Source organism: Sipha flava, unplaced genomic scaffold (genome assembly GCF_003268045.1).
Source record: "Sipha flava isolate LNK unplaced genomic scaffold, YSA_version1 130_pilon_pilon, whole genome shotgun sequence".
In the NCBI taxonomy this organism is placed as follows: domain Eukaryota; kingdom Metazoa; phylum Arthropoda; class Insecta; order Hemiptera; family Aphididae; genus Sipha; species Sipha flava.
In genome coordinates this window covers 190,430-203,935 of record NW_020271756.1, presented here as the reverse complement: position 1 = coordinate 203,935, position 13,506 = coordinate 190,430, and the positions used below count along the sequence as shown (strand labels likewise).

Here is a 13,506-nt window from a genome sequence, read left to right as displayed (position 1 = left end):
AATCTATTACGTACTTGATAGTTATTTATATATTGATTATAATGGTTATTCATTAAATTAATATACTTCTAACAATCTATTTGAGCTCGATAAAAGTCATTGCTGCATTTCCCATTAATATTATTGAATTTAAGTTATTTATAACATCAAAAACGAATGCCTAATTAAAAATTTATTTTACCCTTGTATTTATGTATGTATTTTTGAATTTTTTTATCGAAAACTATTAAATATTGTTTAAAATTGTTATTATTTGGGGGACCTAAATCTTCCACTTAAGTACCCTATTATCATTTATCTATGGAATTTTTTGAAAGTTTACATTTATAGTGAAACCACACATGATAGTATGTAATTATTAAAGTTTAATTAAATATTTAAATTAATTTTATCAATAAAATTAATTAATATAATTTTTTGCACTATCTGTAGACTTTAATCTTAGCATATTGTGTTATCATTTATGGCCCCCACTAAAAAATTAGGTTTGCCAAACTTTCAATAGATAATATTTACTGTTTAAATTATAAGTCATAATATTTAAATAATTATATGACCACATCATACATTTCAACCAATTATTGTCTTTGAGAAGGTTCATAAAAGAAAAATTCCGTTAATATAAATATCTATTTAAATTATTGAATTTATGATATTTAAATAAAAATTATAATTATCAAACATTGAAATCAAAACAAGATTAATCAGAACAAATAAATGTAAAATGTTTAATATATATCTTTATCGTTGCTCTTTGTTTTCAGATTTGGTTTATTTTTTTAAAACTATCCCCACAGTAAAATCCTAAATAAACATTATAAGGGAAGGGATAATATGTCATTTAAAATTTTAATGAATATAATTTATTCTTAAAAATGAGTAAAATTTTTATAAAAAAAATTAAATAATACTCCAAACGATTTCTAATAAGTATAATTAATCTTATAATAGTATATCTACATTTTCGAAATTGATATTAATTAATGATTCGATCTTGATCTTCAAGTATTTAAAATCTATATTAACCACCAGTATATATAAATAATAAATAAATATTTTACCCTCAAGTGTCAAGCTTATCAGAAAAAAAACTGGATAAGAGATAGAATTACATTTCCTCATTCATCGAATATAAAATAATATAATTGGTTTTAATTAGGAAATGATAAAATAAAAATCATTTTTTTTTTTTAGATTTTAATATTTATCATAATATTTTTTCTATAGTTATCCTATGAGAATTACAATTTTAAATTTATAAAAAGTTTATAATAAACTCAAGTGTTGTTAAACCTCAAAATGACTACCATTGTAATTTATGCAATTGTTAGATAATATAATAAACGTACATCCTTAACAAATTATTTATATTAGATAAATTAAATTATGGGTTTCAGAATATTAAATCTTCGTTATCTCTGATTTTTAGGCTTCTATTAGAACCATATTATGTTATGGTTTGAAAAAGGTAGTGTCTCTATAAAATTCGTACTTAGACGATCCTATAATAACAATTATTTTTATTCTATTTTAGTGTTGATTAGAAAATGTTATATATAAAAACAGGTAAATATATAATTTTAGTATTAAAATATTCTAGAATATTCTAGCAACATTGGAAATACTTATTAAATTATTACAAAAATTATAAGAGTATATACTGCCTATTATTATTTTCCACTTAGTTCGTTCTTTAATTTTTAGATCGCAAATATATATATAATAGATTTGTAGATTCGCATGTACTTAATTTATTACATTTTTTCTTCTTTTTATAGGATATTGTTTTTGAATTTTAACCTCTTTGTCATAACAAATATGGGTAACCCTTTATAAACAGGAAAATAGCGGTAACTCTCCCGGTGATTCTCAACCATGCAGTAGGTATTCAAGTATGCCACAATACAATGAGTATCTTAATATAATCACTTCGAACGTCATTATTAACGACATTGTTAACGAATGGTGCCCACTAAGTTGGCACTTAACTATATGTTATGTAAATTACCGTATCTATAACTACATAAAATATACCTTAAATGATTTTGTTATACATAGAACATGTGTTGTAATTTGTAGTTGGTTTCTTTTTTATTGATGACGTAAAGGTAGCATGAAATATTTCTACGGAATACAAATACGACACACTTTTTATTCTACTTATCTATCTTCCCTACTTTTTCACAGGGCCGTATTATCGCATAGGCACTATAGGCACTATACCAAGGCCTACGAACTTTTTTGGGCATACGAAAATGTGTGGCTACGATTTTTTCGCAGTATGCAAATTGATATAAAAAAAAATGTTTATGGTTTTTGACAATTTATATTATATATGTTTTGGATTAAATGAATTTTTTTTTAACATGTATTAAAACTTTTATCGTATAAAAATTTAGATTTAATTTTAATGTTGTATATATTATTGTTTGTAAAATATTAACACTGCATGAGATTCAAAACTTCCTCTCCCGAAGAAAAGGGTTCTTAATGATTTGAATACTGGACAACGGCCTTGCAAGAACTAGGGGCCTAGGGCCTACGATAGTGTCAATCCGGGCCTGCTTCTTCAGGTTGATTTTATAGAAATTTTGATGTGACTGTTGACTTAATTATCTTTATATGAAATTTTAAAATCAAAAACAAAATACTTTGATCTATGGGTGACTCGATAATCAGATATTGAGCACAGTTGCAAAGGTAAATGGAAAAAATGTTGGCATTATTTAACAATTTATTAAAATAAAGGACATTATAAAATTTATTAACGATAAATTATTTAAATAAAAAAAAAAAAAATCAACTTTAATGCAATCACTATGTAAATTAAGTAACAAAACTTGATGGCTCATAGATTTATCATTGTTTTTAACTTTTATGTGCAATAAACTAATATTTATTAATTAATTTATGTATAATAAACGGGTAGTGACCCTTTAGTGAGAACAGTAATTATGAGTTATCTTAGTTAATATGTAAGCCAAACCAAATGGCCAGCACTCTAGCAAATAAAAATATTGATATTAATCTAAAATTATGTAACAATATTGTTTGCATGGATTATATAGGTAGAAAACGAATGAATAAATATAATTTTCCATTTAATTTAATTGTATAATCATAATTTGAGCAATCATAATCATATCATGTACCAACCTATATATATATAGTATAGTATACATACAAATATTAAAATATACAACAAACAATAGAAGTGTCAACAGAGGACAATTAAACAATTGTCCTCTGTTGATACAGAAGGATACAGAAAGGCAATGGAAAAATATAAGTTTTTTTATTAAGCTCAGCTTTAAAGCTAAATAAAATCTAAAAGAACAAATACCTACTCAGGTAACTTAAAATCAAACAAATGACATACATAAAATATTTAACAATCAAAAATAAAATCAACAAAATCCGAAATGTATATACATCATCTATGAATAGTTTTTGAACCTTTTAAAGTTCATTAAGATTGTAAATGTTTCATAAGTCTTAAAACAATTATTAAAAACTTTAAATTTCCCAGTAAAATGATGTCATTATCAGAATTTAGTTATCACAAGCTAATGTGAGGTTATGTTGTTAGTCTCTACCTTTATTTTTTTTTTAATTTTCCTCGAAAATCGATAATTGCTTTGCCGATAACTATAGCACAAGCCACTATTCACAACGCAGGAGAGTTGTACATCTTTAGTACATTGTACACATTACTTACTGTTGTTTGTAGTGCAAAGATTTTTTTTTTACCGAGCACACATTCATTATTAAAATACTCGAAATAATATCTAAAAAGGCCTGTTTATTGTGCATAGTAGTACTTCTTGCAGTCAAGAGGTGAGTTATCTTTCCCCCTCTATTAATATATAATACCAGGGTCACAAGGTGGTGCAAGTTTTATTTTATTTGACATCGGAGAGATAGCATCTTTCATTTCCTCGGCGGTTATCCGCTGATTAACTACTGGTTCAATGTAGCCGGTTGGTTTTTAATTTTAAACAGTTAAACAGTATTCAAATGTTTGAAAATTATTGTCTATTCTAATAAGGCGAAATGGCTGCAGACGATTTCTTTGAAGGAGCTGAAAAATGTATTGAAATATGGTTTGGACGTCAAGACGGAAAAGTAGAAAATGGAGACTTAAGAAAAATACCAAGGTAATATTTAAATATTAATTTCATCCATGTCTTATTTTTTATGAAAAAGATAAATGTATAATATGTAGTAAATTTATAGTAGGTATACAAAGTTATCATTATCAATTAACTTATTCCCTATTTATTTAGTTTTGTTTTAAAATGTTTTTTTAAATTTGTGTAATTTTATCATTAAAAATGTAACAATTTTTATAGAATTAAAATTATTTTCTTAATATTTTTATTTTGTCATTTACTTATTGCTACTATGTAATATTTAAAATGTATTATCTATTTAATAATTCTAAAATTAATTGGTTAAAGAATTTACATTTTATAAATTTTTAACTTGTCTGTAGTAGGTATGCTAAAAATAATTTTAATACAAAATTGTATTGATAATTATGTGAAGTCATATAATACTGGATCAATATTATAGAACTTACCTTTTTTTTAAAAATTTATTAACATTAAATAATACACTAAATTATTTTTCTAATAAAGCTAATTAAATATATTTTATCAAAAAATCTCATTCTTTTATTATGAAAAAATGTGTAAAAAAAACTTTTAAATCCTGTAGATTTAGAATTAGTAATTAAAAATTTAATTTAGTATTATGATATGTATTATTATTATATTTTTCATTTTTATTTTTATTTTTACTTTAATGATTACATTTTAACTGTCTTATTATAAAATACAATGTTATTTTAGAATCATTGTGAAAAAAATTATTAATCATGTCAACAAAATTTTATATAAGCCCTAATAATTGTTTTATTTTATAAGATAAATTACAATTTATGAAGTGTTATAAATTTATAAAATTTACTGAGCCCTAAAGAGTTTGTAGATTAAATATGATTTCAAAATAATTAAAAATCTCTTTTATAAAAAAATGTAAGTGGTGATTCTATTGTCCCTATTGTTATTTTGTTTTAAACAGTAAAAAAATGAATATAAAATATATGTGTATCTTAAAGTGTTTAATAATTACTTGAAATATGAAATATTGTTTTATGATTAATTTTTATTTTATCTAATTTCATTTAACATAATCCAAAATATCAAATTTTAATTATATTTAATAATTTTCTTGGCATTGAATTTTGTTATGATTATTTATATTCCAAAAATTAACTAGATAATATTAGTAATTTGTGTATTTAAACTTACTTTTAAATTTTTATTTCTGTAGGGTTTTGAACTATAAATTTAATAACATAAATATACTTTATATATATATGTGTGTGTGTGTATGTAAATATATTGAATAGTTAAACAAATATTAGTACTGTTCAGTTAGATCAGGGGTCTTCAACCCCCGGCCCGCGGGCCGCTTGCGGCCATTCCTGTCATAATATGCGGCCCGTGATCACATTTTAAATTTAGCATTTATATTTTCTAGTTCAATAAAATTATTGTTAATTAAGTTATTGCTATCAGAAATATGCGATAATATAAATTGAATTACCTACCAATATATAATTATTATTGTCTATTGGTTTGTAATCGATTGTGAAACGAGCACAATATTCTCGTTTATGTGTAAAAGTTTCAATTTCATACTTTTTCTTCGTAATATTTGTAAAATATGTCGGTGAGTAAAAAACGTAAAATCTCGGATGAAAAACGCATTTTTCAAGAAAAATGGTTCAATAGCAATTTTTTTAAATTATTAAATGTACCTACCCAATTTTAAAAATTGTAAAAATAAATTAAATTTTTATATATAATACATGTTTTTACTACGAATGCGGCCCGCAAGATTTAAAAAAAATAGTATGTGGCTCGCTTCATAAAAAGTTTGAAGACCCCTGAGTTAGATACATATATAAGAATAGGTGTAGAGTATGATAATTAATAAATTTTTGTGGTATTAAATAATATAATTTAAATACTAATTTATTTATTTTATTTCTTGAGTGCTCAATGAGGTATTTCAAATGCTGAATACTTTGAGTTGCTTCATTTCTTTTTTATAATTATACAAATCAAAACACAGTTATTATCACTTCATATGAAATCATGACTTGAAGTATATAAATTAAAAAAATATAATTTATATATTTATAATATATTTAATATGTATTTATTCAGCTACTATCATGGTTTTTATATGATACTTAAAAGAAAATAATGTAGAACAGAAGGAATTTTTATAATATATTAAAGTATTTGAAATTTTTCTATAAAATTCAAATATATTTTTTTTGTTAGTATATGCGAAGGGCTCTAAACACTTCAAAAGTATTTTTTTATGAAAATTTCATTTCATTATTAATCATTTAATAATTTAAAATTATGATATATTTTATAAATTAAAAATCAGAAGGTTTGTATAGTAAATTAAATTGTTATTTGACATTTTTTGAAACCATTTTTTCTATTCACTGATCATGTGTTATCTTTAAAAGTTTTTTAGCAAAATCAGTGCATTTTTATTTTGTTACAATGTTTTAATGAAATAAATTACAAACATTTTTGAAATGTGTAAATTCCAAGTCTTGTAAAAACTTGAAAATATTTAATTGAATTAATCATAAATAAATATTTGTTTATCATAAAATTTTAATTTAATAATTTAAAATATAATATATTGTTTTAAAGCCTGTTTTAAATGGTGCTTATTTATTTATAAACCTATTTATTTTGGTTTTAGTGACTTTATTATGATTTAATATTATAAATTCTTTTTGTCTTTCCAGTGCATATTGCATATAATATGTATTCTTCTATATTTACTTTAAATTCTTATTTTTATTCTTATTTTCTTATGTTTGTCAACCAAGAATACAAATATGTATAATTATATATAACTTAAAAACAACAATATTACATATAACTTATTTTAGTGCAACACTTGGAAAAAGTCCAATTATTTTTGGCGCCAAAAATATGAAAATAAAAACCATAATAATTGTTTTTATATATGAAGGTTAAGTTCTAAGTTAATATGTAGTTTATTTTATACTTTTGTAATATTATATAATTTTTATCTGATTTAAATTTACAATAATTAAATAACCATAATTTATCTTTGTCTAGGATGTGTGATAACTTGATTCTAAAGTGCCTTGTATATAATTAATAAAATGATAAAAAAAAATTTTTAAACTGTTGAAATTTATTAATCAATGTACACGCTACTTACTAATACTAAATACTAATTATTATCTATAGCTATGCACATAAGAGTATAAATGTGTATGAGTGTATTGAATGTGATACTTGAATTTTAGTGATAAAACATGTATAAAATGTACAACTGCACTAATCAAACTTGTTTATAATTAGTGCCTTATACTTAGTCTTAATTAACAAAAAAAAAAAATAGATAATGCATATTTAAAGAATAATCTTACTTAAAGCATATGTAAATTTATATAATTTATAACACCATATATTATTACTTAGTCTATGTTTCATAGTTTATCTAATTTTAATTTTATTAAAATACAAAAATTTATTTACCTATTTAATATTATGTCCAATTAAATTGTATATATTATACTGAAGTTGAGTAATTGTTTTCCAATTTAAAAATTTGAAATGTAAATGGTATTATTGTTATTATATTAGGTTAATTTATTAAGTATAATTTGATATTAGGTGTCAAATTTTAATAATATAATTTTTTTTATAAGTTTTTTTTTTTCTTTAGACAAACTTAACTTTCTTAAGTCATAAATTTGTTTTTTTTTTATAAATTGAGTATGTTAAAAAAAATTTACTAATGTAATATTTATTAAGTATAAAAATATTAAATATTTTTGATTATCTTATTGTAACTGTAATATTGTGTATTTTACATATGTTATTAATTGTAACTTATAATTTATCAATAAAGTATATCCATAAAAATGTTGGAATTTGGATTGATTTATATGTTCTCTAAGCACACATATCATATTACAATATTAAATATTTAATTATTATAATAAAACACAGGACTTGCTTTAATAATTGCACTACGATTGTTTATTCAATGCTTAATCAAGCATATCCTAATCTGTATTTTTCTTTATCTTAAACTTTTTTAATTTTATTTTTGATATGAATAAATATAAGCAAACTATCTTAATTTGGTATTAAACTTTTGTACAAATTAATTACATAGGATTTTAAATTGTCTATTAAATTTAAATTAGCTATAAAATTACATTTTTAATTATCAAACTTGGTTTTAATATTTTAATCTTTAATATTTCCATATTTTAATATTATTATATTAATGTATGAAATAGGATACATTTTTTATTAAATATTTAATTTTTCAATAGTATATTATACACTTTTAAAGTATTAGATCTGTTTGAACATTTATTTTATTTTTCCTTAATAGCTGTAATTTTGGAGCTTTTAATATGATTTTATTTATAATAAATGATATTTTATTATTGAAAATTCTCCATTAAATCTGTGATGAGACTTTATTGAACTTAACTTAATACATTATTGTTACATTTTTGTGTATGACTATCCATATTATTAATTAATAATGTTTTATTACAATATTTATAGTTATTACAATTGTGTTCATATATACACTGTTTCATTATTTATTGTATTCCATATTAATATCATGAAACTAATATTTCATTTCATACAACTTAGGTAACCTTTTGTTCTTGTTTTTATGATGTAGGCATTAAATATCAACACTAACATATTATTATATGACAGCATACAATCTTAATGTATTTTTTAACCTCGTTTAACAAAACATTTTTTTTACAAAATAATTAGTTATATTACTTCAAATAAAGCATATTATTGTATTTAGATTAAACATTTTATTTTTTATTTTAAATGTATTGATTATTTGTTTTAGAGAAACATATGAAGACCTCCTGAAAGCTGCTTGTTGTGAAGTAATCAGTTATACCAGTAACGATGAAATAGACGCTTACGTCCTGAGGTAATTACCTAAAAAAATCTATCTTAAAATAATGCTTTAAGTTTCCATTAAATTTGAATATCCATATTAAAATTGTAATTTTTCAAAATTCCTACAATTTTCTGAATTATTTGAAAAGTAACATCTAATATACAATCTATGTAAAATATATTTTGAAAATGAATGAAAATTGATCATGTTTTTTCAATATTGTTGAATTCAATATTTTTTTACAAGTATTTTGCTCACAACAAATATTTTCAAAATTAATTTTTCTAATTTATATATTTGATTTGTATATTTAAGAATAATAATTATTTATCAACTTCTATTTTTTACTGGAAAAATGAATATTTAAAGCAAATTCAATACTGATTTTTTGTATTTATGTGTGTATATACTTAATTAACTATAATTATTGACCTAAAATGTGTAATATAAATGTGTTAATATGGTTTTTGGCAATAGAACATAGATGGTGGTGTTTGGCCTTCAACACACAACGAAGATGTTTCAGTTCTGATTTTTATATTTTTAAATAAAATGTCAATGTAAATCGAATAGACTACAAATATATTTGATCAAACCCACTGCCACAATTCTGCATAAACAACTTTTATATTATATAATTTGTATAATGAGTAATGGCTTATAAAAATTAACATTAATTTTTAAAATAATTTTAAGGGAATTAAATTATATTTACAGTGAAAGTAGCATGTTTGTTGCTAAACGTCGATTCATATTGAAGACTTGTGGTACTACAACACCAATTGAATACATTAAACCATTGTTAATTTATGTGTATGAGTTCACCGGTTTTGATGAAGTTGAAGATGTATTTTATTCGCGAAAAAATTTCGAGCATCCTGAACTCCAAAAAGATACATACCGCAGTTTTCAATTGGAAATTCAAACTTTAGACATCATATTTAAAGGAAGTATGTAGATATATCATAATATATTATGTTTTATATAATATATAATACAATACAATCAATTTTATTCATTATTTTAAACATGTTGTACAGCTGGGATGGCTAGGTGTATGCGTTCATCAAAAACAAAAGACTCTTGGTATTTATATGCATTGCATCCAGTAGAATGTTATGGAAAAGAAAAGCAAACTCCTGATCAAACTTTAGAACTAATGATGACACAATTGGATCCTAACGTAATGCAAATATTTACAAAACAACATTCAGCTAATGCTAATCAAGCCACTCAGGTATTTTTCAATTTTAATTTAAAGTATATTCAAGTAAAATGTATTATTTCCTTTTACAATATTAGGACTCTGGAATATCAAAATTATTGCCTAATATGAAAATTGATGATTTCTTGTTTGATCCCTGTGGTTATTCAATGAATGGTATTGAAAAAGAGGTGAGATAATATTGTTTTATTATGTATATTAAATATAAAAATAATGAAAATAATGAAAAAAAGAGATGAATAAATAGATAAATATTTTATCTATTTATTTATCTTTTTTTTAATTATTATTACATTTTTAAGATAAATGAAATTATCTTCTATTTATTTAATAATTGTTAGATTATTCTTTGTTTCTCATTCCTCTTCCCGATTATTTTTGTCATTATATTATTTCTTATTAAATGTTTTATCCTCTTTTTTATTTAATTTTATTAATTTTAATCTATATTAATTTCTATTTATTCATTCATATATGTACTTCTTAATTTCTAACTTTTTTTTTTTTTAAAAAACATTTTTTTTTCTTCTGTATAACATTTCAAATGTTTAAATATTTGCTCTTTTAATTTAGTATTTAAGTTGTTCATGTTTTGAAAACATACATTGTTACACTTCACACATAGTACTTTATTAATATTCTTTTTTAATTAATATTAATTTTCTTGTAGAACGTCTATTTTGCTTCTCTCTACAAATGTTTCTCATTTTTATTCCTATTTATTTTACTTTTTAACTTATAAAAATTAACTATCTCAGTCACATAATTTAAATGTTATGTCCAAGTTTACATGCTGTGTGTTAGATATCAAATATATTTTAGTTCTTCATATTATGTACTCTTTACACATTTTCAATTTTTTTTTTTTTTCTTCATAATTTTTTAATTTCTATTTGATTATTGTTGACCTTATTTAATATTCTTTAAAAAATCTTATAGAGTTACATCAAGATTACTATAAAGTTTTCTAGTGGTTTAGTATTTGTATGAAAAAAAAAAGTACCTTATAAAATATACCTTGTATTTTATTTTATTTAGTTCTTGGTACATTTCCTGTGACCTACCATGTGCTAGAATTAGTTTATCAAGTTCATAAAAAATTGTTTTATTTCTTATAAAATGTGAAAATTCTTAAGTATTAATATATTCAGTAGTAATATTAATACTTAATTTTTCAGAAAAATCTTAACTATGATTCTTTTTTTTTATTCCATAGGGACATTATATGACTATTCATATAACTCCTCAACAAGAATTTTCTTATGTTAGTTTTGAAACTAATGTTCCTCAAAGCTCTTACAAGGAACTTGTTACTAAAGTGTTGAAAACATTCCAACCAGAAAAATGTGTGATCACCATGTTTACTAATGAGGTATATAAAATTATTAAGAAAATTAATGATTTTCTTACAAACACAATTAATTATATTTCTTGTTTAAAAATAGAAATCACCCAGTAAATCTAATCATAAGGAATTCAAATATCTAACTGAATTGGGTGAATGGCAACTAGACTCAAACAAGACATGCTCACTGAAAAACCATGACTTAACTGTATCTTTTTACTCTAAATACCCAAGCTGAAATCAAACAGAATGGGACACGCCTCATGTCAAAACTAAAATGCCTATATTGCCACATTATACAACCGTCCTAGTCGTTCTAGTCTGCATAAAAACTCTATCTGTTACCGAACCTATTTATCACTTTGCATGGCGTCGTTTTAAAATAGTGTAAAATATATACTGTCACATTCCGAGGCAAACCAGAATCTTAACATAGTTGTTTTAATTTGTTCATGTAATTTTTTTCTAAAACTTTTCATGGACTATGTATGTTCCTGTAATGGATACTAAATACGCTTGGTTTAATTGTGATTATGTGGCAAGCATTTTGATTTGAGGCAAATAATGAATTGATGCGCCACAACTAAATTTCCATTTATTAATAATTGTTATTACATTTTTATATATATTTTTTCAAACATTACATTCTTTTAGACTGTTTAGTACCTACTACTTTTAAGTATATGACATTGTTTTTAAATTTTAATAATGCATTTTATTATGTTATTTATTTTGAAATATTAATTTATATTTAAAATTGTTTCCAATTAGAATGTTGTTTACAGTTTTAATCTTAGTTATTAAAAGCTTTAGTTTGTATATCTACTTTATTTTTCTCTTGTAATACCAGAGATCCATTGTGTCATTTAAATGTTGTTAATAATAATGAACAGAACTTTTGCGATCACAAATAATTTTAATTATTATTTATTCCTTAATAACAAAATAAAAATCATTGTTCATTAAATGATCTATAGGTATTTCAAAATATGAAGTATTTGCAATATCTTATATAAATGTATAGGTGTTCTTTTTAATTTTGAGTTTAATAATTTGTTTATCTTTTTTCATTAACTACATTTTTTGAATATTACTTTCATCAGTTTTTTAAATTCATTAAAATACTTTTATGTACACTTAAAATTTAGTCATAGCATGATAAATGAAACAATGTTGATTTGAACATTGAAATATGACAAACAAAACATATTACTTATCTATGTGTGTATCTATATATATAATGTAACAATAATATATAGTATAAATTGACTCCTTTATAATTTCTATGTACGATTTTCTCAGTAACTCCAGGTAGTATTTTTACAAATGGTTAGGTCTCTGGGTGTACTATATTAATTTTTTTTAAAACCGAGAAGACAAAATAATCCTAATTGGTGTAAATAATAAGAATGAGTTGAACCGTGGTGTTTTTGTTGGGAAACACGTTATGATATAGTAGTTTAGGTTATTAAGGTGTAAAATGTGTATATTAGGCATTAAGACAGAGTGAAAATACTAAATTAGGTTTCATTTTTGTCGGAATTATCTAAAAAATATTCTAAATTTGTTTATTTTTACAATATTAAATAGTAACAAAAACATAACTTATGTGTTAAGTCAATGAGAGTCAGAAAATTACGTACAGTATTATTGTTATAGGTATATTCTGTAATTTCATTAATTCTAAATTTTTTTTTTTTTAATTACTTAAGATTGAAACGGGATATTTTTGGGATAGTAATGCAATCAGTGGGGTAACTTAGGTGTGCCTTTTGACTGTTAATTTTAAAAAATATTGGCTACACAAGTCGTTCTTGAAAATATTTTAAATTTTAACTGTACTATTTTTTATCAATTACATACAATAGTGTATGTACTAAATTAATTTGTAATAAGATTTAAATAA

The 13,506-nt window shown here is 22.4% G+C and overlaps 1 protein-coding gene and 1 long non-coding RNA gene across 3 annotated transcripts in view; one reads left to right on the top strand and one right to left on the bottom strand.

Moving 5' to 3' along the window:
- LOC112694570 overlaps positions 1-13,506 on the bottom strand; it is a 42,565-nt gene that overhangs the window by 22,184 nt on the left and 6,875 nt on the right. The gene's annotated exons all lie outside the window — the stretch shown is intronic.
- LOC112694568 (S-adenosylmethionine decarboxylase proenzyme 2) lies at positions 4,054-12,249 on the top strand. 2 transcript variants are annotated; one of them, XM_025570082.1, is made up of 7 exons: positions 4,054-4,157; positions 8,974-9,060; positions 9,748-9,980; positions 10,071-10,267; positions 10,333-10,425; positions 11,472-11,627; positions 11,701-12,249. In XM_025570082.1, exons 1-7 carry the CDS (start codon positions 4,054-4,056, stop codon positions 11,836-11,838), a joined length of 1,008 nt encoding a protein of 335 aa, XP_025425867.1. In that variant the 3' UTR covers positions 11,839-12,249. The 2 variants fall into 2 exon arrangements, with proteins under 2 accessions (XP_025425867.1, XP_025425868.1); XM_025570083.1 differs by lacking the exons at positions 4,054-4,157; positions 8,974-9,060 and adding an exon at positions 9,517-9,680 and having other exon boundaries at positions 11,701-11,838.

Coding starts and splice junctions, on each gene's coding strand:
- LOC112694568 (XM_025570082.1), top strand. CDS start 4,054: ATGGCTGCAGACGATTTCTTTGAAGGAGCTGAAAAATGTATTGAAATA. Junction 9,061..9,747: donor ATAGACGCTTACGTCCTGAG/GTAATTACCTAA, acceptor TTATATTTACAG/TGAAAGTAGCATGTTTGTTG. Junction 11,628..11,700: donor TCACCATGTTTACTAATGAG/GTATATAAAATT, acceptor GTTTAAAAATAG/AAATCACCCAGTAAATCTAA.